We start from the raw sequence: 25,808 nt of genomic DNA on the forward strand, positions 1-25,808 counted from the left end.
TATAATTTAACATGAGTTAATAGCGCCTCTCGCCGGGCCAACAAGCAATTGCTACCAGTGCAATTATCCTAGCACTTCCTGTTTGGAATCTCTGGGGTGTCAACATCGCGCAAATCACAGGCAGATTTCGTAAAGCCGAATGGTCTCAAAATGACAACATAAGCTAAGTGTTTACACCCTGACACAGACAAGGTATGTAACGCTGGCTACGGCTTATATACACTGTCAGCTATGCTGAGGATGCAAAAACTGCCATGATATTTACCTTCCGTTGTAATGTACATGCACCTGTCACTGCGGAAGACAGACAGCTGCAGTCATTCATTTCTAAATCTTTGTCTTTTGACTGTATTGTAGTCATATTCCAGTTTTTGGCAGATAATATGCTATTGTTAAGTACTCTACACGTCTATTTCCTATGTGCTGTTAGTGCCAGCTAGCATGCTATCCTGCATTACCTGCATCAACAAACAAGCGTTCAACAATAACAACAACAACACGCATTATCAAACTATATATGATTTAGAAACGTTTGTAACATTTTGATCTTCACTAACAAAAAGGTACAAAAATACCATGGTATTACTATATTTTTTACATGGATGATACTATGTTAATCCTTTTTAATGTTTACCATAGTATCTGCTTTAGTAAATACTAACGTCACTTTCTTTCTCAGTAGTAATATGATGGCATTTTGTGAAGTACCTATCCATGGCATTAAAACTCATACTATATTATGTTTAACACTGCAGTACTGTTTTATAATGGTGGTTTGTGATTTAGTTGAACCCTGGAATCATGGGTTTCATTTATAGCTTAGAAGGCAACTACATAACAGTTGTCAACAGGTCTCTTTTAGTGTATCAGCACTGTTTTGGCAGCGTGAGGAACAGTAATGAGAATCAGCTGACTCCAGATCTGCTGTCAAAGCAGAGAAAAGAGTAGGCAGGAAATTCTGCTTCATTTGAGAGCAATTAACTTTGTGTGTCCTTGTTTGCTTCTGAACACGTTTTGTAGCCATAAAGTGATGCTGAGGTGTTTGTTTATCTGCAGATCTGTGTCTTGTCTCTTGTAGCAGGGTGCATCATGCCGGGCTCCCTCCTGTGGGCTGTTGATGTGTACGGGAGGGTTTATAGCCTTTCGACAGCGGGACAGCAGTGGGAGCATTGCCGAGATGCCCACTTGGAGTTCAAGCGTGTTACGGCTGTACAGCAGTGCAGCTGGAGCATTGCCTGTGACCACAACATCTATTTGTACGTCCATGCCAGTGATGTGCCCATACGCTACCAAGAGGAGACATATGAAAACCAGGTGTGCTCAGTAGTAATATACAGACTGTTATTAGTATGTGGGGAAAAAATCCTGTAAATCAACCAACAAGCAGAAAAATATACACAGGAAATTATGTTTAAGAGCCCATGCAGACCATGACTGTGTGCTTGGGTTTGTAAACCTTTTAAATGTGACCCTGGACCACAAAACAAGTAGTAGGGGTCAATTTTTTTAAATTAAGATTTATACATTATCTAAAATCTGAATAAACTAAGCTAAATAGTCTTTCTATTGATGTATGGTTTGATAGGGCAATATTTGCCCAATATTCAACTATTTGAAAATCTGGATCTGAGGATGCAAAACAATCTGAAATTTTTTAACTAGAACAAACTGATTTTTTTCTCAGGATTCTTTAATGTATGCATTTATTTGAAATAGAAATCTTTTGTAACATTATGAATGCCTTTACTGTCTCTTTCAACCAATTTAATGCTTAAATACAGGTTTAGCTTATTAAAATGTATATATACAGGTAAACTAAAAATTATTCAAACACCAGATATAATTTTTTCATATTTTTTTTACTAGTGTCTGCAGGACACTATAGTGCATTTATGTAAATGAGGATAGCAAAATAAAGTAAATTGTGACATATTATGCCCCAAAATTCTTCATACAGTGGACCACCAGTAAAACTAATACAAATTTGGCACCAAAAATTTGATTTGACACTTTGACCTGACCATGTTTTGTTCCATACCTTTCTATCAAAGTTATCTGACATTATCAAGATGAATTTGTTCAGACACAGTTTAACTCTTGAGTTCTTGTCATATTTTATTACAAGTTTCTAAACTATAGCGAATAAACTGTGATATTGTGAGGATTTTTTTTTAATATTAAGATATATTCACTAACGTATTTTCGAGGTGTATAAAATAAGTTGGTTGGTGGTTTTACCACATCATATTTTAAGAGTCATTAAATTGAAACTTTTTTTAGAACTGTATGGCACCATAATGAATATAAAGAGTACATGCCTGACTGCTTTAAGCTAGATTTTATATTAAACACTGTTATTTTTTGGTAAAACTTTACAATAAGGTTGATTAGTTAACATGATTTAAGAATGAACAATACTTCTACAGCGTTTATTAATCTTAATATTAATTTTGGCATATAGTAATGAATTATTAAAAGCACAAGTTGTGTTTGTTAACATTACTATGAACAAACAGTGAACGACTGTATTTTGATTAACTAACATCAACAAAGATGAATTATTAATGTAGTAAAGGTATTGTTTATTGTTCTTTCATGTTAGTTAACTAATGTTAACAATTGACACCTTATTGTAAAGTGTTACCTATTTTTCATTAACCCTACAGCATTTGTTATCATCAAATGAGACTCACTTATGGTTTTCCTGTTCCCTAACAGAGGTGGAACCCTGTCGATGGCTTCTCGGACCGGCTGTTGCCCAGTGACCGCTGGCTGTGGAGTGATGTCACAGGGCTGAAGCACCAGCCTCTGGGTGACTTTCAGCTGCCTTCCGAGAACTGGGAGTGGGAGGCGGACTGGTACGTGGATGAAAACTTCGGAGGGGAGCCCACAGAGAAAGGGGTCAGTATTGACATCTTTAGAAGCTTTCACTTGCTTAAAGCCATAGCTGATATTCTGTGTGTTTTTAGGGATGGACATATGCCATTGATTTTCCAGCCACTTATACGAAAGACAAAAAATGGAACTCTTGTGTGCGTCGCCGCAGATGGATACGAAACAGGAGGTACAAGGCACAGGACACTTGGGTCAAGGTGTGTACCATCAAATCTTGAAAGCAATTATACATGTTATCTTAACTGTTTCTCTTTAATGTTGATGAAACTTATTTCTGTGTGTCCTTGAATTTTATATGTGAGAGCAGATTCCCTCCGAGCAGACTGTGTCTCTTCCTGACCCGTTTAATGACATCTCTTGTGGTGGATGGGAGATCACTGAGGAGCCCAGAGGGTGTCTGGCACTGTGGGCGGTCTCTCTGCAGGGAAAGGTCAGCACTCGGTTTGTTTCAGACTTACATACAGTGTCCAACAACACCCCATGCTTTCATAATTGATTAATTTTTCAGTCCTTACAAAGCTGTACAGAGTGTTTTACAGAGTATAGATACATTTCTATTCATCCACAGAAAGATTGATTTTTTTTTTTGTATTTCCGAGCAGGTGTGGTTCCGTTGTGGCATCAACCACCATAATCCTGAGGGTTCTGTTTGGGAGGAAGTCTCTGTACCAGGGGAGGTTGTGCAGATCAGCTGTGGCCCCGGTGACCTGGTGTGGGCTGTCCTGTGGGAGGGTCATCTGCTGGTCAGAGAGGGCATTGGCAGAGACTGCCTGATGGGTGAGTGTAGTGGTGCAGTACACAGAAATAACAAATTTGGGAAGATGATAGACATTCAGTAATATTGATGAAATCACAGGGTCATCATGGGTCACGGTGGAGTCGCCGAGCCCTGGAGTGGGTGCCGTACACGTAGCAGTTGGTGTGAATGTAGTGTGGGCCATCACTAAAGATCATAAAGTAAGTCATATTTTAATTAATACAATTTTTCACTTACATATACAGTGGGGTCCAAAAAATGTTAATAATTCTTATTAGGGCTGTCAGTTTAACGCATTAACTTAATTAATTAGTTAAGAAAAAAATAACGTGATTAAAATTTTTTTAATGCAGTTAACGCACTTGTCTTGCCCCCAGACCTGTACATCATCTTATATTTCATATAGTTGACTGTTGACAATTATAATGCAGGGCAGCAACTCTATAAATGCAGTTATGCCGTAAAATTCAAGATATTGGTGCGCAAAATGCCCCAAATGAGTATTTAGTGCATTCAGTGCTGACTTTGTCCTGAATCCTGAGTTTAAATGTGATTTAATGCAACAGTTCAGTAAAAAAGAAGTTGATATTGTGTTCTACTTTGTTTTGCTCAATTTTGCAGAGAACGAATTGTTGTGCGTCTTTGAGCAGCACAGCGGTGTTTAGATCCGAAGTAAATTGTGCGTTTTGACCGATTCGTATGATAATGATTCGAAGGCCGATTCATAAACAGAGCCATTTATTTCATTTCTAACTGAATCAGCTGTTTGAATGAATCGAATGAATGACTCATAAAGAGTTTAACCGCCACCTGCTGGCAGATTTAGTTTCTTATTAGGGGTATCATTATTCATTAAACAATAGACTAATAATTATAATAATAATATAATAATAATAAAAACATTAAAGGCATAGTTCACCGAAAAATTCAATTCTGTCATCACCCTCGTGTCATTTCAAAGTTTGAAATTTAAACCTTTCTTTTGTGGAACATAAAATAAGGTATTTTGAAGACTGTTGAAGCTGTTTTGGTTAACCGTTGGAAAAATACTGCAATCTTTCTTAAATTATCTTCTTTTCTTTTTTTATTCTCTATGTTCCATAGTTTATGTTAGGCCGTTGCAGTCTAAATGTTTATGTATTATTTAATGTTAAATTAAATAAAATATTTATTTCTAAAGCTGCTATTTGTAATGTCTACTTGATACTTTCTCATTTAACACAAAACACAGCTTTAAATAATCTTTTTGTGGGTATTTTCACAGTCCAATTTATTTTGCAAATTAAAATTTGATTAAAAATTTTAATCGACTGACAGCCCTAATTCTTACACATTTTGTATACACTACTGTTCAAAAGTTTGAGGTCAGTAAAGAAAAAAGAAAAGAAATTCATACATTTATTTAGCAAGGATGCATAAAATTGATGTTGTTGTCATCAAAAGTGACAATTAAGATTTCTATTTCAAATAAATGCTAAATGCAAATAAAATGTCTGTCTTTTGATTTTGTTTATTAATCAAAGAATACTGAAATGAAAAAGTATTAGGAAACACACCTGTTTTCAACAATGATAATAAGAAAGTTTTTTAGCACTAAATCAGCATATGTGACCCTGGACCACAAAAGTCGCTGGGGTGTATTTGTAGCAATAGCCAAAAATACATTGTATGGGTCAAAATTATTGATTTTTCTTTAATGCCAAAAATCATTAGGAAATTAAGTATCATGATCCATGAAGATTTTTTATAGCTACTATAGCTACTATAAATATATCAAAATGTAATTTTTGATTAGTAATATGCATTGTTAAGAACTTAATTTGAAGAACTTTAAAGGTGTCCTCGCCAGGTATTTACATTAGTTAACAACATTTATTGTGATCTTAAAATTATATTTAAAGGAAACGGACACCTGAAATGTAACTTTTTTTATTTTCAGTAATATCAAGGTCATTTATTTTTGATCCATAATATTTTTTATTTTGAGAGAATTTCATGGTACTAATTAATATTTATGCAATAATTCTGAGCAATTTTACCCAATTTAGTATTGAAAATACTACAAAACATTTTAACATTTTAATATTGCTTTTCAATTTTTGCAGTATTTCATGTTAAATAGAGACAATGCCTTTTAAAAACGATTTTTGAAGTCAGATTAGTGCCATCTGGTGGGAGTAAAAAAAGTGTGTGTAAGTGACTCACTTACACACACTTTTTTTACTCCCACCAGATGGCACTAATCTGACTTCAAAAATCGTTTTTGTCAGTATGTGTCATACTATGTCAAATCGTGACACAGTGTCAAATCGTATGTGTCAGTTTTAAATTTAAATTGTATAATATAAAATTTTATAATAAGAGTTCACAGTTTTGTTGTTTTTATTTTTGAGAAAATAAATGCAGCCGTGATGAGCATAAGGGACTTCTTTGTAAACAATTAAAAAACAAACATTTGAGCAGATGAAAATGTAATTTTTTTTATTGATACGTGTTTTTCCTTACCTGCTTATTTCTAATAGGTCTGGTTTAGACGGGGTGTGAATTCTCATAATCCTTGTGGCTCAGGTTGGATAGGTATGGTTGGAGAGATGGTCATGATCAACGTGGGTCTCAATGACCAGGTCAGAAATTAATAATGTTTCCTATTTGGTTTACCTTATTAATTCCTATTTGCCTTACTTACCTTATAAGTTCCTAATTAATTCATAAGTCTGTAATGTGCGCTTGAAAAAATTCAACAAATCTTGGGCAGAAAACAACAGAATAAAGTGCGTATTCTTGGCCACTGATTTCTTAAAGTCTTAACCCAGAAACTTTCAAATGCATTGATGTATTAAAGAATTAGTTCACTTCCAGAACAAAAATGTACAGATAATTTACTCACCCCTTTGTCATCCAAAATGTTTATGTCTTTCCTTCTTCAGTTTAAGGAAAACCTTTTTGGATTTCTCTCCATATATTGGACTTCTGAGGTGCCTGTGAGTTTGAACTTCCAAAATGCAGTTTAAATGCAGCTTCAAAGGGCTCAAAACAATCCCAGCCGAGGAAGAAGGGTCTTATAAATGAAGCTGCATGTAAACTTGGATTTTGGAAGTTTAAACTTGGGGGCACCTTTTAGTCCGCTACAGCAGTGGTTCCCAAAGTAGGGGTCGCAACCCTCTGGGGGGTCGTGAGACATTGAGCGGGGGTCGCGAGATGATTCCAAAGAAATCAAAATTTTTTTTTTTAAACTATTATAAATATTTTATCCATAACTAACAAAAGATAAAAACTAGTAGTTAATAGTTACATTTAAAAAACATGCAAATTAAAAAGCCATGAGCCCTGCGAATTTCTTTCCGTTTGAACGCGACCTCTGAGGTGATTACGACAGATTAACGACACAACAATAGCGTCCGTTGCAGCAGATCAATTTACAGCACAGTGTTATACATTCCGACATGTGCACGTAACGTGTAGGTAATTTTCACCGCTTTATGCTCAGGATATTATTTTTTGTTAAAATGAAACGCTGGTTAATATCGACCAATGACAACACAGATAGGCCAGCGGAGGAAAACGGAGAAGCACCACCGTCAGAAAGTCCAACGTCCTCATGTACGGAAAGAGACCGGCATGTGCATAAAGAGGACATCCATAAACAGTCGGCTCAGCCTCCAAGTGTCGAAAGTATCGAGAGGAATTTATCCAGTATGGATTCACATGCGTCATCGTCAATAACGTACAGCATCCCAAATGTGTAGTGTGCACCGAGGTGCTTGCACATGAAAGCCTAAAGCCTGTAAAAATGCTTAGACACATGAAAACTAAGCATCCCTCTCTTGCTGACAAACCAGTAGATTTTTTCCGGCGAAAGGAGCAAGAGTTACAAGGTCAAAAGAAAGTCCTAACTAAATAAACAACAATCCCCGCAAAAGCTCAAAAGGCGTCATATGAGGTGGCATATTTAATTGCACAGGCAAAAAAGCCATACACGATCGGGGAAACCCTCATTAAACCCGCTGCTATAGCTATAAGTCGGGCTATGCATGGAGATAAACTGGCCCGTGAGCTAGAATCGGTGCCGCTGTCTAACGGGACTGTTGCCCGGCGTATCTCCGACATGGCCCAGGACATAAAGTGTCAACTGGTGGACAGACTGAAGAAAGGGAAATATGCTTTACAGTTAGACGAATCCACAGATATATCAAACTCTGCCCAGCTGCTTGTATTCGTCAGATACAGTTTTGATGGAAAACTTAACGAGGATATATTGCACCCCTCTGGAGGGAACGTGCACAGGCGAGGACATTTTCACAAAACTTGACAACAAACTAAAAGAAGATGGACTGTCTTGGAGCGAGTGCGTCGGTGTGTGTACAGACGGTGCTGGAGCAATGCTCGGGAAAAAGAAAGGTCTTAAAGCAAGAGTCTTACAAGTGGCACCTCACGTAATATTCACGCATTGTATTATACACAGAGAAGCTCTTGCGAGCAAAACACTTGATCCAGAACTTAAACGTGTTCTTGAGACTTCGATAAAAATGGTCAACTATATAAAAGCGCGTCCACTCAATACCAGACTGTTTGCCACTCTCTGTAACGAACTGGGATCGGAACATGAGTGCTTGCTTTTCCATACAGAAGTCAGGTGGCTTTCGCGAGGCAATGTGCTCTGCCGCCTGTTTGAGCTGTGAGACGAAGTGCGCTTATTTCTGATGGAGCATGGGTCCCAGCTCGCTGACCACCTCATTGATCCTGACTGGTTAACAAGGCTAGCGTATTTGGCTTGCATATTTGAAAAACTGAACGGACTTAATATGTCATTGCAATGTGAGAACACACACATAATTTCGCTGAATGATAAAATTCACGCATTCAAGAGGAAACTTGGGCGCTGGACTGAGCGAGTTGAAATAGGAAGGATTGATATGTTTTCTGAGCTGGACGAATTCATGGAGGAAAACGAACTGAGTGTTAACATAGTGAAGAAGTCTATCACATCCCACCTTCAAGCCCTCCTGGAACACTTTAACAGGTATTTCCCGGAGGAAACAGCTCCAGAGCTATATGACTGGATAAGGTCACCATTCACTGTAACGAGGGCAAATCATCTTACATCGGACATGGAGGACACATTGGTTGAACTGTCATGCGACCGAACCTTGAAGACAGTGTTTAATTCCAAGAATCTGGCTGAGTTTTGGATTTCAGTGGAGAGGGAATACCCACAACTATCCAAGGCCGCTATGGATGTACTGATGCCGTTTTGCACTACCTACTTGTGCGAAAAGCTTTTTCGGCACTCACGTACATTAAAAATAAATACAGGTCGCGACTGAACGTGGAGGATGATCTCCGAGTCGCGGTCTCCAAAATTACCCCAAGAATGGACTTGCTGTGCTCCAAGCATTGTGCCAACCCATCTCATTAGGTGAGGTGTTTTCTTGAAATTAAACGAATGTGTAAATAACTATAAAAAAGTTATATGGTTGTTAGACCGTTGTGTTCTTTTGTGTTGTCAAGCTCTTGTTGGATAGGATATTTTGTTGAAATTAAACAAATGAGTAAATTACTATTAAAAAAATTATATGGTTGTTAGACCGTTGTGTTCTTTTGTGTTGTCATGCTCATGTTTGGATAGGCCTATTGGCGCATGTGCGCCGTTGTGCGCAACGTTTGTATATTTTAAACACTTCCTAAGATAGTGGGGGTCACGAGTCACTGGCATGGTTATTTTGGGGGTCGTGAGCTGAAAAGTTTGGGAACCCCTGCACTACAGTATATGGAGATAATTCCTAAAATGTTTTCCTCAAGAAACAATTTCTTATTGACTGAAGAAAGAAAGACATAAACATCTTGGATGACGGGGGGTGACCAAATTATCTGAAATATTTGTTCTGGTAGTTAACTACTCAATTAATTGATTAAATTAACAAATACATTATATTATATAAAAAAAGGTAACATAAACATGTTATTTTTTGTTCAGTGTAAAACACAAATGTACAAATATTAGTGTGTTATAAGATATTATGCTATATTCATGTATTTACCTAAGTATGTGTTTCTAGTGAGAATTATAGGTTCTGAAACCATTTCAGTAGTTATTTAACTGAGGTCTTTGGATATATGATGTGTATTTGTGCTCAGGTGTGGGGTATTGGTTTTGAAGACCGGGCGGTGTACTTCCGTCAGGGTGTGACTGCCAGCGAGCTGAGTGGAAAGACCTGGAAGGTTGTGTCTGTACCCAGAGATAGTGAATGTTCCCACTCTAGTGCCAGTGCAAGCAGCCTTCAGAGGTTAGTTAACTTCAGGTCACTGGTTGACAATCCTAGTTCTTCTGTTGTGCTACTGTTATTGGTAGATCTTTCTGGACATTTCTTTAGGAATTTTATTACAAATTAATTATACTGCCAGTACAACTAAGATTTTAAAACAAAAAAGTAACTGTAACATTTTGTTGTAAACATTAATCTAATTATATATTTATGATGATCATATGTAGACATATGATGGGTGACGTGTTCTGTACTAGAAAACAATCCATGCTCCTATTGCTTGTTGCTTCTGAAAGTCGCCTTTAATTTGGCAAAGAGGTTAGACATTTCTCAATATTGGATTCACCTACAGTGCAAAGCATAAATGAGTACACCCCCTCTAAAACTTAACAAATTGAGCAATTACTCTTCACTTGAAAGACATATTAGGATTCTTTGGAGATATAATGTTCCAACAGGCCTGCTTGATCAATTACCAAAGAAGAATGTCAAAATTATTTAGCAAATTAAGATTTTCCTGTCAAAGTGATAAAATGTTGTGTTGCAAAAATGAGTACACCCTCCTGAAAGTTACTAAATAAAACTAAAAAAAAAAAAAAAAAAGTGAAGGTTTAAAGCTATTTTTGATCAACTGGTAAGTATTCTGAACCAAAACTTTTTAAAACAAGTAATTTCCTGACAGTTAAAGGAATTTTATAGCCTACTGAATCATACACGGACTTAATGCTGTCAACAATGAAACCAATTGGGAGAGAACTGCCAGGTGACTTATTTCTTAGCAGAAAAGAGGACAGTGGTACAAGAGGAATACCAAATTATTGTTTTAAGTGTGAAAATATAGCAGAAGTAGCACTGACATTCAAAAACAATGGACTTGTGACAAGGCTCCTGAAACAACCAGGTCTTCACTTTAAGTTTTCATTTAATGATGAATGAATTTTTGCTACAAAATGAGGCGCAGAAATACCATGTAAGAGTATCAGAGCCGGCAAAAGCTATGAAGAGTGACACTTTATCTCACAGAGTACGAAGCAGCCTGCAGAAGTGACATGCATGGTTATTGTCACCACTAGAATTACCTACTGTAGCCAAAGCACAGTAAACTCATTTAATCTCTTCCAAGGCCCATATTTACAAAATATAGACTTCTGGAAATCCATACTCTGGGGTCAAGGGACCAAGTCAATCATTTCGGATCCAAAAGCATCCAAAATGTTCTGGTGTTGCTACAGGAGGAGTACAGCGAGAAGTGCCTGGTACCTACAGTGACGTTCAGTGGTAGTAAAGCTCTTCTACAGGTATGTATGAGATGAGTGCTGAAGGTGTGAGGGAGCTGTGCTTTATCAGTGCTGTCATAAATTCACAAACTACTGTGTGATGTAATACAAAAAACTGAAACTGCAGATGCTACCCTCTCCTCATTCCCTGCATTATTGGGCATTTTTTCAGCATGACAATGAGGATATTTATTCTCCCAAGGTGAAAAACCTTGAGTGGACATGTATTTCACTCAGTATTAACACTCTTGAGCAGCTGTGGGGGATTCTGTAGAGACGAGCTAAGCAAAACTCCCCATTAAAGACCAGGGCATTTAAGGAGGTCGTCCTCCAGGAGTTAAACAGGACAGATGTGAAAATTTGCCATGAACTTGTACACTCAGTGCCAAGAAGGGTCAGAGCAGTATACTTAATGTTCTGGAGGACATATTAAGTACTAGAATATTATACATTTGCTGAAATACATATAGGGTGTACTCATTTCTGCAATCCATTATTTAAACAAAATTGGCTAATTATATTACAGGAAATATTGGAATATATTTTGTTGTTTTTATTAAGTATATGTTTAATGCATTTAAATATTGCCATCTTTCCATGAATTATATTAGTGATCATTAAGAAAATACATCTTTTATATATATTAAGAGGGGTTGTACTCATTTATGCTGTGCACTGTACATCCTGTTACCAACAGCCACTGTTTGGTTTGTGTCACCATATGTTGACGTAATGTCAGCTGAAACAGGAAGACAGGGCGGGACATCAAGCAGTCCCACCCCCTTTTTAAAGTAGCCAATTTTTTTTTTATTTATTTTTTTTTTATCACAGCTTGGGTTAGAGCCATTGAGCATTTGATGTAGATTTGTTATTGTCCGATACGCTTTGTGACGCTTTGTGACGCTTCAGAGCATTTGACTGGACAGAAAGTTTGATGAGAAGCTGAAGTGCAGGGTGATGTCATCAAAATCGTTGATCCTTTACTGCAAAATTCATCACTTTCTTACTTAGATTTTTTTGTCTTGTTTCCTGCCAAAATACCTAAAAATTCTTAAATCAAGATAAAAATTGTCTTGTTTTCAGAAAAAACTAATTAAATGTGTTTTTGCTTGAAACAAGCAAAATAATCTGCTAATGGGGTAAGACAAATAATCTCGTTTTCTGTTTGAAATAATTTTTAGATATTTTGGCTGGAAACGAGACAAAAAATCTAAGCAAGAAAATTTTGTCACTGTTTTGCAACACACTAGCTTATAGACAACCTTAAGGCTAACATATTTATCCTAAAAGAAGAAAATAAATACATTTTGATTTCATGGGGACTTTAAAGGCATAGTTCGGTCAAAAATAAATATAACCCCATGATTTACTTACCCTCAAGCCAACCTAGGTGTATATAACTTTCTTTTCTAAAATGAATCTGAGTTATATAAAAAAATGTCCTGGCTCTTTCAAACTTTATAATGACAGTGAATGGAAGTATTAAGCTTCTGAAGTCCAGAAAAAGCATCATTATAAAAAGGCCTTTTGAAGCAAATCGATGCATTTGTGTAAGAAGAAGAATATGCATAAATTATCCAAAACTTTATAAACTGTAATCTCAAGCTTTCGCTAACTGTTGTACTGTTTGTGCTTTCACGAGAGAGTGGCGTTAAGTGGAGCACTTTTAATGATGGATGGATGTACTTTATTATTGGACTGCAAAATCTTAACACCCATTCACTGGCATTATAAAGCTTGGAATAGCCACGACATTTTTACAAATAACTCCTCTGATTGTATTCGTTTGAAAGAAGAATGTCAAATACACCTAGGTTGGCTTGAGGGTGAGTAAATGATGAGGTGATTTAAACTTTTGGGTGAATTATCCCTTTAAATGTTAGGTATTCATTAAAAAATAGTTTACAATGTATTGTCGTATGTGACAAATTATATTTATATTTTTATATTTAATGGTGTTTTTTTTTCAATACCTATTTAATTTGGAATCATAGTTGTGAATTCTATTAGTTTACTCTATTAGTAAACTTCTGGTGCTGTACATTAACACTATGCCTCTACACCTTACAGTGCTGGTTGTTTTTTTGGTGATGAGGTACGCGTACAGTCCCAGGCGTCAGTCTTGAGTGATGTAGACCCTGAGACTGAAAGAGCTGGGGGTGAAGCAGTTCCAACATCTGAGATAGGAGATGCCCCTAAACCACGCATCCCCAAAGTGACCAGTGACAGCTTCATCTCAGAGCTTGTGTCCGACCGTGAAGGCCAGATCAGTCGCCGTGACGTCCCCCCAGCTGGCCCATCTATTCCTGAGGAGGATCACACAGAAAAAGAGGTGGAAGACAGGGCTTCCCCAACCCAGGTTCTGTCTCCTAGCCAATCAGGTGGGGTGGATCCTCAGTGGAGCAATGTGGACCTAGAGGAAGCCCAGACGCACCATGCATCTGGACCTGGAGACGCAGCTGAAACCAGCAGCCTGTCCTCTGTAGCCACCTATAACTTGGCCCTAGAGGAGCCTTATGGGCCAGATGAACATCCAAAATGGGCCTGGGTTAGTGGTGGGGGATGTCTGGTTGAGTGTCACACTCAGCTGAACTGGTTCAACTCATCTACATCCACAGGTCAGCCAAGTATCATGACATACTGAAATAAAATCAGTATTGTGATATAGTTTACCTTTTTAAAACAGAGAATTAGAATTAGAATGTAAATATTAGCATTGTATTTTTTTACAATAATTTTACAATATATTTTGTTTAATGGTTTTATTTCATAATAATCCCAATAAAGTAATTATTTTGTATAATCGTATTGAATTTGTCAAATACAGTGGGAATGTGCCTCAGGTGGAAGGATATTTCTAAAAATGGTTATAGAAAGAGATTTGAGTTGGTTCTTGTAGAAAGTAAATCTAAGTATGAACGCCTGTATTTTTAAAGTTTTCCCCAAATCATTCAGCCCTAAAAGAACCAAAAAATGACTTTTTCAGCTTTTTGCTGTATAAATTACATGAAAACAAAAATCGCAATGTCACTGTTTTCCAAAATTGTGCAGCCCTATTACCATCTATGTAATTGAATTTGATGATTCACTTTGTCCTTGACCGTTTCAAATGTGGTTTTCTCCTCAGCCCTGAACTCCTCCATGCAGGCCATGTCTCTCTCTATTACACCTGCTCAAACAGCTGCATGGCGTAAACAGATATTTGAGCAGCTCAGTGAACGCTCCAAGAGAGAAATGGAGAATTTCATGCATTATGAGCAGGCCATTGAACAGGTAGTGCTCACACACAAAACAGTTTACCTCGGCTCATGTTTTCAGCAATACTAACCAGTTTTGTCATTTATGATTTTTGATTATATCCAGACTGTCGTTGATATAGCAACAGTAAGTTCTATAGTTAGATTAAAATGCAAAGCAACAGTTACTGTGACAGTGGCCCTCAGCTTGGTAGAACCATGTTACCCGAGTTACCTCTAGAAAAAAGAATCTTTTGGCTTAAACCTTAAAAAAAAATTATAATTTGATCATTTATCTTGATTCCTGTTTTTTTCACAGTCTGTATGGGTGAAGAAAGGCACCATGCAGTGGTGGCGAGACTGGAAACCTCATAAGTGGGTGGATGTTCAGTTTGCGCTGGAGCAGTTTTCAGGAGCAGAGGGCAACAAGGATGGGATTTTGTTCATCTATTACACATTTAATGATGAAAAGAAGGTAATCTTACATCTTTGATCAAATCAAAGTTGTAGTTTTGTCGGTTTTTAATCCATGTTGATAGCTTTAAGGTCATTTAGTAAGGTTAGCGTAGTGCCAAAAGTTGATTAAAATCTCCAGTAGATTTTTTTCTTCTAGGAAAATTGACTAAAGATATATGCCACATTATTTATACTGTAGCTGGAAACTAATCTAAAGCTTATTAGCTGTACAAGGACTTGATAACTTTTTGTTGGAAATACACCACTGATCAAAATTTTAGAGTTTAAAAGATTTTCTTTTGAGAAAGGATGCATTAAGCTTATTAAAAGTGTCAATAAAGATGTGTAAGTTTACTAAAGACTTCTAAATGCCGTATTTATAATCTCATCAAGGAATCTTGACAATGAGTTTCGGTTTCAACAAAAGTATTAAGCACAGTCATTTTTCAACATGATAATAAGAAATGTAGAGATAAGAAGAAGAAAAGTTTCATGAGCACCAAATCAGCACATTAGCAGTGCCTTATTTTTTTTTAAAGATTTATGTTGCAGCCTTATGTTTAACTGCTTTAAATTACTTTTTTAACCACATCAATTTACACTCCATACATGCTAAAGACAAAGCACAAAACAGATTTGTGACAACGTTTCAAATTTATTAAATATAAAATACTGAAGTACATTGCATAAGTATTCATACCCTTAACACAGTTCTTATCAAAGTCTTTTTGGGTATGATGTGACAATTTTTGCACATCTGCATTTGGCAATTATCACACATGATGCTTGGAATTGAGGTTCACCACAGAATCTTGTTCCTCACAGTCTGAGAGCTCTTTAGGTGCTTTGTTGCAAATTTCAAGCGTGTTTTCATGTGTTTTCACTGAGGAGAGTATTGAGTGTGGACACACCACCATAAAGACCAGATGGGTGAAGTGTTGCAGTATGAATACATTTGCAAGGCACTGTACAGCATAATAAAATTGAAAACATATTTTCCATATTATTAAAAATCACAATATTATTTTTTTGTTTTGTTTTTTAGTCAAATAAAAATAATAATTGTCAAGAAAAGTTAGCATAAGAGACTGAACATTGACTGAACACTGAAAATCTGAACAACATCAAACTTGTGAATGGTAGTGTATACGAACAAAGGAAGAAATCTGTGCCTGTGAAATGATTTCACGCAGTCTAAATTCAACCCTTGTTTTACCTTTTTTTCTGCTCTTTCTCTGTCCAGTATCTCCACGTGTTCATTAATGAAGTGACAATCCTGGTGCCAGTACTGAATGACTCCAAGAACACATTTGCCATCTATACAGCAGAGCGAACCAAACAAAGGTGGCCTATCCGCCTGGCTGCAGCCACAGAGCTGGAGATGCATGACTGGGTGAGAGAGAGAGAGGAGAGAACATTAATCATGGGAAATGTGTAATTTGTGTAATTACCTTGCTCTTTGACTGACAGTTTTTTTCATCCTATCAGCTGGCTCTGCTAAGTGTGTCCTGCTGTGACTCTAGAGGTATTCAGGGCCCTCCCTCGAAACAAGCCATCTGGTCAGTCACCTGTAAAGGTGACATCTTTGTGAGCGAACCTACAAAGGAATTAGAGGCATCTCCCTACCCAACAGCCTGTGATCAGATGTAAGAATCAGATGACTGATTGATTTTATGTGAACAAATTTAAAGGAACATTGTCCTATCAGAACCAAAAAAACCTTTGTGCATCATTACAGTCACACATAACATCAAGAAGTCCACACATTATGCAAGAATTTACTTGAAATATTAATTTAACTCTTTTACTAGTATATTTTTAAATTTAATTTATGATGGCATGTACAGTTGAGGTCAAAACTTTTCATACACCTTGCAGAATCTGGAAAATGTTAATTTTTTGATCATACAAAATGCATGTTATTTTTATTTAGTACTGACCTGGATAAGATATTTCACATAAATGATGTTTACATATTGTGCACAAGAGAAAATAATTGTTGAATTTATAAAAATGGCTCCTTTCAAAAGTTTACATACACTTTCGATTCGTAATACTGTGTTGTTACCTAAATGATCCACAGCTGTTTTTTATTTAGTTTACTTTAGTTTTGTTTTTTGTTCCATGTTTTGTTTTGTTTTTTTGTTTCATGATAGCTGTTCATGAGTCCCTTATTTGCTGAAATTCTTTGGTTTTTCAGCATTTTTGTGTATTTGAGCCCTTTCCAACAATGACTGTATGATTTTGAGAACCATGTTTTCACTCTGAGGACACCTGAGGGACTCATCTGCAACTATTACAGAAGGTTCAAATGCTCACTGTTGCTTCAGAAGGATAAATGATGCACCAGGGGATTCTTAGATTAATAGAAAGCATTTATATGAAATAGAAATTCTTTGTAGCAATGCACAAGTCTTTATTTGTACATCCTTATTTTGCATCCATACTGAATAAAAGTACTAATTTCTTTTTTTAAAAATCTATCTGACACCAAACTTTTGAACAAGTGTATATTCATAAACATTATCCTTTGTCTTGCTGTTATGCCTTATAGCAGTTCATGAATAGTCATAATGGAAATATGACTGCTCTGAAAAAAAAAATCTTTGTCATCATGGGCAGGTTCTGGCGTCAGGTCGGAGGGCATTTGCGTATTATTGAGTCCAACAGTCTTGATGTGGTGTGGGGGATTGGCTATGACCACACTGCCTGGGTCCACACTGGAGGCTATGGAGGAGGCTTCTTCCAGGGTAAATGCATCACCTCTTTCTAAGCCAATAAGTGTTTTTCATTCATATAAGTCACATAATTCATTTATCTCATGCACACAGGTTTGGCAAGCAGCACAGATAACATCTACACACAGACAGATGTGAAGAGTGTTTACATCTATGAGAACCAGCGATGGAATCCTGTCACTGGTTACACTAACAGGTTAATACTGACCGTGATGTTTGTCATCCACAAGTGTTCAGTATGCTCACAATTGTGCCTCACTGTTTCTCCTCCAGGGGTCTCCCTACTGACCGTTACATGTGGAGCGATGCCTCAGGTCTGAAGGAGTGCACTAAGAACAACACAAAACCACCCTCCCCCAACTGGACTTGGGTTTGTGCTGTTATCCATTTCCTCCCAATAGATAAAGAACTGAAAATTCACTTCAATTAAAAGTAACCACTTAATATTTTGCAGGTGTCAGACTGGACTATTGACTATGCTGTGCAAGGTGGGACAGACAGAGAGGGCTGGCAGTATGCAGCTGACTTTCCTGCGTAAGTTATATTGCCAGTATATCTTATAATTTAAAAAACAAAACCTTTAAATGTATGATCGAGCTAACTCTTTGATTTTTCTGAACATATTCACCATTCTAGGTCATACCATGGAAATAAAACACTGAAGGACTTTGTCCGCCGCAGACGTTGGGCCAGGTATCTAGCACTTACTTTTTAGAAATGTTTTCTTAGTACCAGTTAACTACTGTAGTTATCTAATGTTACTGAAGAGATAGTTCATCCAAAAATTAAAACTCTATCATTAATTATTCACCCTCATGTCGTACCCGTAAATTTAAATTCAAATTTATTATTAAGAGGATAAGCCCCTTGAGATGAATCATCTCGTTTTCAAGGGGGTCCTCAATGTACACAAATATATACAAAAATGGCAGATACAGCAGTGCAGTAATGAAACTGCCTCAATGCAGTAAAACAACAATACAATAAAGTAAATACAAAAACAAAACAACACAACAATTCACACATACACACATACAAAAACTCTCTAAAAGCTGTCTGACCACCCAACAATCTGCATCTTTCACATTATTAATATTACAGAAGTTATTTGACAATATTGCATTAACCTAGTACTGAAATATAAATATTCAAACATATATAAACAAAAATCAGAAACAAATACAAGTATTCTGTAAGTAATGTACAAGAGCACTTCTAAACAAATAAAAGGAAGTTAAGGATCGAATAGAAGCTGGCAAATTATTCCAGTCATAAGGTGCTTTATATTTAAATGAAAATCTGCCACTTTCTTTATTAATTCTAGGAACAACAAAAAATATTTGATCAGCATGGCGTGAATTATAAGAAGAGCTGACTGGAATTCAATATTGTTTCAAGTAATCAGGATAACTAAAGTGAATGCACTTGTGAATAAATAATAACCAATGAAAATGACGTCTAGAAGATGGAGTAAACCAGGACAATTGATGAAACATAAAACAGTGATGAGTTCTAAAAGGACAACGAAGAATAAACCTGCACAGACTGTTATAAACAGCATTAAGAGGCTGAAGATTAGTAGCTGTGGTATTTAGATAAATAATATCACTATAATCAAGAATTGGAAGTAATAATTGAGAAACTATTTTTTTACGAACAGAAAAATTAAAACAACTAATTGATTGATAAAGTATTTTTAAACGATAAGTAATTTTATTTATAATCGAATGTATATGAGTACTGAATGAAAGATTAGAGTCAAGCCAAAGACCAAGATACTTAATTTGCCTAACAGGCTCCAGTGGTAGCAAATCCATAAATTTAAGATAAAGATCATTAGGAACCCAAGATCTACTCGTTTTGTGAAATAACATAGAATAAGATTTAGTCTTATTGAGTACAAGTTTATTAGACATCAGCCAACACTGAACTTTGTCAAAATCAAACTGAAGAGAATTATGAATTGCAGTGATATTTGAGTTGGAATAATAAATCACAGTATCATCAGCATACAGCTGGATATTACAGTCAGTACAGGTGAGAGGAAGGTCATTAATAAAAATAGAAAAAAACAAAAGAGGCCCAAGAGAAGAACCTTGAGGCACACCTCTTTCTGTAGTTCTAAAATCTGAGAAACTGCCTCTAAAAGAAATACATTGTTGCCTTTGTTCATCTTCAGAACACAAATGAAGATATTTTAGATAAAAATCTGGGACCCTACATTAAGATATTTTACTTTTATAATTACAGTTGAAGCTCTCTGATTTAATCAAAAATTTCTTAATTTGTGCTCCAAAGATGAACGAAGGCCTTAACTATCCCTTTAACAAATGGGACCTAATTGTAAAGTGTCAATTAAATTAATTAAATTAATTACTTTAACTCAGTGACATAATTCTTCAAAAGGTTTTTAATCTTCTACATTTACAGTTTATAATATAACAAAACAATTTAAATTTTGTAAATTTAAATTATTGACAAGTCTCTTTTATTAAAACTGAATATTATGTGGCATTTAACGTAGTTCTGAATTCAATTTTTTTAACTTAAATATTTAAAATTTGAAATATTTGAAATTTCACCCAATAGAATTTTTTATGGTAGGTTTTAATAGGCGTATTTTTAAACAATAGATTTTTTTGTTCTGAATCCAGCTTTTAAAAATACAACTTTTCAAGATGAAGAAGAAATTCGGAACATAAAATTCAGTATTGGAAATTCAAAACGGAAAAATTCAGATTGTACAGGAAGTAGCTCAGAGGTTATTCACAGGGAAGAGTAGATATTCTCAGAAAAGTCAAAGTTGAGGACATCCTTAATGCAACAAAATTAACAATTAAATGCAACATAAGTTAATATGTTGTGGCCACGGCAAAACTAGCTTAAGTGAACCGAACTTGTCCCCTCCCGGTTACCGTAAATGCTTTGACTTTTCGGAGGAAAACCTCTGACCTAGTTTCTGTACGATCTGAATTTCTGTGAATTTTGAATATTTCATTTGATGTTCTGAATTTCTTCATCTTGAAAACTTATTTTTAAAAGCCGGATAATTGCAGTCTAAGAATTCAGAACAGAAAATATGCTGTTTGAAAATACATGTCTATTAAAAACTACCATAAAAATTAAATTGTGTTCAATTTCAAATGTTCAATATTCAAGTTCAAAAAAATTTAATTCAGAACTATGTTAAATGCCACATAATATTCACTTGTTAAATGCCACTTGTCAATAATTCAAATTTACACAATTCAAATTCAAATAGTTTTGTCATATTATAAGCACCATACATTTTGCCTATGCATTACCACCATACTGAAATTCACATTTAGAAGAATTAATTTAGTTAGGGAAAAAAGGGACAATATTAAAAAAAAAGAAACATTTAGTATTTATTTAGTATTTTTGTTTGTTTAGTAGCTTAAAGAAGTATTTATTCAATGTTGGTGCATGTATTCAAAATTGAAACCTTTTTTGTAATCGAATCCCTTCCCCAGTTTTTAACTATCTTCTTCCACCTTAGAAAGTGTAAACTCACAACAACTGGCCCCTGGCAGGAAGTCCCGCCTATACCCTTGAGTGACATCACAATCCTACCTTGTGGACCGAAGAGCACAGTGGAACAGGTGTCATTATGGGCCATCAGCAACAAAGGAGACGTCTTGTGCCGTCTGGGTGTCACCTCACTTACCCCTGGAGTAAGAGTCAAGTTCCTTATTTTCTAGAAGTCTGCTAATTGGTTCTGTTTTCAGTAGTTCCCATGCAAATAGTGTACAAATACTTAAGCATTATCACTGTGAGAGGCTTTCAAGACTGATGTAACCCTGCCTGATGACGTGGCTTGCTCACAGGGGTCGTCATGGTTACATGTTGGAACTGACCAGCCTTTCAAGTCGATTTCCATAGGTGCCGTCCACCAGGTTTGGGCCATTGCTAAGGATGGTTCTGCATTCTATAGGGGCTCTGTGTCTGCCCAGAACCCAGCAGGTGGGGGAATAGCCTTTAATCACATAAAACCCTATACAAAATACAACAATGCATACTTGTCTCTTGCGTTACATTTTAAGGCAAGTCATGCCTGTCATGCTGAAGTTGCAGCATTGCCTGTATTTCTGCAGCAGCATTAGATAAGTAAGGTTTAATCTGTTCGCAGGAGATTGCTGGTATCACATCCCCTCTCCAACCGGACAGAAGCTCAAACAGGTGTCAGTGGGCAGGACGTCTGTATACACAGTAGATGAAAATGGTACACCTATACATGTCACACTGATAAAAAAGGTGTTAATACGACAGTGGCCACTGGTCCTTTTTCAGAAGTGGGGAAGCACATATGTTAGTAATTCTGATGTTTGTATATCTTGGTGTCTGCAGTATTGCTCTTAAAGGAATAGTTAACCCAAAAATGAAAATTACTTCATGATTTATTCATCTTAGGTGTATATGATTTTCTTCTTTCAGACAAAACGGAGTTATATAAAAAAATGTACTGGCTCCAGGCTTTATAGTAGCAGTGAATGGCTGTTGAGACTTTGAAGTCCAATAAAGTGAATCCATCCATCATAAAAAGTACTCCACATGGTTCCAGGGGATGAATTAAAGGAACACTCCACTTTTTTTGGAAATAGGCTAATTCTCCAACTCCCTCCGAGTTAATAAGTTGATTTTTACAGTTTTGAAATCCATTCAGCCGTTCTCCTGTTCTGGCAATATCACTTTTAGCATAGCTTAGCATAGATCATTGAATCCTATTAGCATCGCGTTCAAAAATGACCAACGAGTTTCGGTATTTGTCCTATTTAAAACTTGACTCTTCTGCAGTTATATCGTGTACTAAGACTGGCGGAAAATGTAAAGATGCAATTTTCTAGGCCGATAAGATTAGGAACTACACTCCCATTCCGGCGTAATAGTCAAGGAAGTTTGCTGCTGTAATATGGAAGCAGCAGGCGCAGGCCAGGGGGAGTAATATCACGCAGCGCCTGAAATTAGTTGCCAGCTAGGTTAGCATTTGCACATGTGCTACGTGATATTACTCCACCTGCTTCGGCCATGTTACGGCAGCAAACTTCCTTGACTATTACTCCGGAATGGGAGTGTAGTTCCTAATCGTATCGGCCTAGGAAATCACAGCTTTACATTTTCTGCCGGTATTAGTACACAATATAACTACAGAGGAGTCAAGTTTTAAATAGGACAAATATCGAGACACGTTGGTCATTTTTGAACGTGATGCTATTGGTCTAATAGGATTCAATGATCTATGCTACTGCTCTTGACTGAATCACTTCAGTAGCCCTAATAAAGATTAATCTAAAATTATTTATATAAATAAATATATCTTATGATATTTAGTCGCACAACTAAAACAATTCAGATTACTAAAATATGACTAAAACCAAATGCCATTTTAGTCAGAAGACTATGACTAAGACTAAATCAAAATTTGCCCTCTATTAAACCCACAGAGCCGTGTGGAGTACTTTTTATGATGGATAGATGCACTTCATTGGACTTAAAAATCTCAACAGCCATTCACTGCCATTATAATGCTTAGAAGACCCAGGATTTTTTTTTTACTTAACAATGATTGCATCTGTCTGAAAGAAGAGAGTCATATAAGGATGGCTTGAGGGTGAGTAAATCATGGGATAATTTTCATTTTTGGGTGAACTATTTCTTTAGGACATCAATAACTGATCCAACTTAGGTGTAACTGTATTTTTACAGCAAGATGTAAAATTATGAATGCTAAACTAAATGTCTAGAAGCATCCATGGTTCCCATGCAGTCTAAATAATCACCAGTCATACAATACTTTATTTAAAACCTTCAAATCTAAATTGACTATGTATGGTTTTGTATGAGCAGGTAACCTGTGGTACAGACATGGTGTGACCCCCAGTTACCCTCAGGGCTCATCATGGGAGCACATCTCCAATAATGTGCGCAAGGTGTCTGTGGGACCTCTGGACCAGGTCTAGACCGTTTCTCCTTATAACTAGTTATTGCAGTCTAACTACTGCAGATTTGCTTTGATAAATGCTAGATTTGTGTTTATTTATTTTTTTCTCAAGGTGTGGATCATTGCGGATAAGGTGCAGGGCAGTCACAGTTTGAGCTGTGGCACTGTGTGTCGCCGACTAGGGGTGCTCCCGATGGAACCCAAAGGACACTCGTGGGACTATGGCATTGGGGTAAACACTGCTGATTGTCTTTATGCTCACTAGTCACTGTGCAGAATGGATAGAAAAAAAGCAAATCATCTGTTTGTTTCAGGGTGGATGGGATCATGTAACAGTTAGAGGAAATGCCATGGAGGCACCTCGCATCCTGATGCCATCCCTGACTGACAACGTCAGCATCCACACAGCAGCACGTCCACTGCAAACCAGTAACCAGTCGGAGATGAACGGAAACCCGGTGGGCTGTTAGTCAAAACAGCGGAGCTCTATGCTATCCATCTCTACTGTAGCCATAAGTTGTTTTCTTCCCTTCTGTAGCGCAGAATGTTGTCCAGAGCAGAATTACTCAATCCCACTTAACAAATCGTGCGACTCAAGCTCCCGCACATGCAGACGAGTGTTTTTGTTTGTGTTTCAGCTGAGTTAGCTTGAAAGATGTTTTCTTGTTTTGAGGGCTCTCTTGGATATTGAGGCCACTTCCAGTAATGCCCTCTCCTTTTAAACACTAGCATCATTCGTCATTGTTTTTTACATAGTACTTTTGGTTAGAGGATCTTAATTTATTTATTTTGTATTCGTCTGTGGTAAAATCACAATTGCCCGTTTGCTTTCTTGATTCTTTATTTGAATCCAGGGGCATTAAATACAAAAAGTCACAGTGGAAGCTACTGAAGGTACACTACAAGCATTTTATTTTAAACAACACACAAACAACATTTTTAAACAAACACCTGTTTCTGGGAATTTCGTAGCTCGGCTGCAGTGCCGCTAAACATCGGTTAAATCGTAAAAGAGTCTGTAATACTTTCATCATCTGCTTGTATTGGGTTATTGGTTATGTTCTTGCTTAAAAGCTGAGACAACACATTGGTACTGTACAAGTACACTACAGTTTCAAAATCTGGGGTCAGTAAGATTTTTTTTTAAAGAAATGAATACTTTAATTTAACAAGGATACATTAAATTGACCAAAATGATGATAAAGGATTTTATATTGGGAACGATTTGAAAATAGTTTTAAAAATAAATGCACTACTTTTAAACTTTCTATACAGAACCATAAAAAAAAAATCACGGTTTCTACAAAAAAATATTAAGTAGCACAACTGTTTTCAACACTGATAATAAGAAATTGTTACTTGAGCAACAAATCAGCATATTTGAATGATTTCTAAAGGATCATGACAAAATTTTCAGTTTTTAATTATCTGCACTGGTGAGCAGACAATACCACAAAATAAAAATAAAAATCTTACCGACCTTAAAGTTTTGAATTGTACTGTAAGTACAAACACTTAATCAGCTGTTGTCATTGACGAAAGAGTGCAATATTACTTTTGCACTTGAAAATGTGAAGACACCGTTGTGAAACATTTCTCAGGACGTCAGCATGTTCCGTTTATACATAGATATATGTGGTTTCATTCCGTTTAAAGGCAGCACAAATTTTAGAAAGTAACAGTATTTATAACAAATCTTTCCAAATGGTTTTATTAGGATAAATAGTTTATGAATAGTTTTATTCCTACTCTGCTAAGTTATGTTGTACATGTGGATGTATAAATTCAGATTATTTATGGGTATTTACGGTCCTAATGTGAATCTGCATCAATTGTGTGACATCCTTTAGGGCATTATTTAAGGTTGCTTCTGTACATACAAAGAAATTTATGCAGGCATGAGAGAAAACACTGGAAAAAAAGAAAAGATAATATAGTTTTAAATTATTAAAGTAGAGAAATAACAGGGTAAAGAGCTATTATTTGAGTGTGTCATATGTGCATGGTTTGTGTCCTCTCAATAAATATGAAATCTGCTCCGAAACTTGCATTTTTAATGAAATACTTACCCTGTTAAAGGGATAGTTTACTCACCCTCATGTCTACACAAATGAAGTTGTTTTTTGTTTATTTGTCCATACAATGAAAGTCAAGGGGCCTAGTGTTCTTTTGGACCCCATTGACTTTCACTATACGAGCAAAGCATCTATGCATGACATGTTTGGGT

The 25,808-nt window shown here is 36.3% G+C and overlaps 1 protein-coding gene across 2 annotated transcripts; it reads left to right on the forward strand.

Annotated features, from left to right (window-relative positions):
• The first annotated feature begins 69 nt into the window (after positions 1-69).
• tecpr1a (tectonin beta-propeller repeat containing 1a) lies at positions 70-25,746 on the forward strand. 2 transcript variants are annotated; one of them, XM_073828324.1, is made up of 26 exons: positions 70-192; positions 1,079-1,314; positions 2,719-2,901; positions 2,970-3,092; positions 3,203-3,325; positions 3,498-3,672; positions 3,752-3,852; positions 6,175-6,276; positions 9,788-9,936; positions 13,263-13,810; positions 14,320-14,465; positions 14,556-14,576; positions 14,748-14,903; positions 16,128-16,277; positions 16,373-16,530; positions 17,507-17,634; positions 17,716-17,818; positions 17,896-17,992; positions 18,077-18,156; positions 18,259-18,315; positions 21,143-21,317; positions 21,471-21,606; positions 21,773-21,865; positions 23,488-23,594; positions 23,694-23,813; positions 23,896-25,746. In XM_073828324.1, exons 2-26 carry the CDS (start codon positions 1,090-1,092, stop codon positions 24,049-24,051), a joined length of 3,612 nt encoding a protein of 1,203 aa, XP_073684425.1. In that variant the 5' UTR covers positions 70-192; positions 1,079-1,089; the 3' UTR covers positions 24,052-25,746. The 2 variants fall into 2 exon arrangements, with proteins under 2 accessions (XP_073684425.1, XP_073684426.1); XM_073828325.1 differs by lacking the exon at positions 14,556-14,576.
• Positions 25,747-25,808: the final 62 nt, after the last annotated feature.

This window comes from Garra rufa, chromosome 22 (assembly GCF_049309525.1).
Source record: "Garra rufa chromosome 22, GarRuf1.0, whole genome shotgun sequence".
Lineage (NCBI taxonomy): Eukaryota > Metazoa > Chordata > Actinopteri > Cypriniformes > Cyprinidae > Garra > Garra rufa.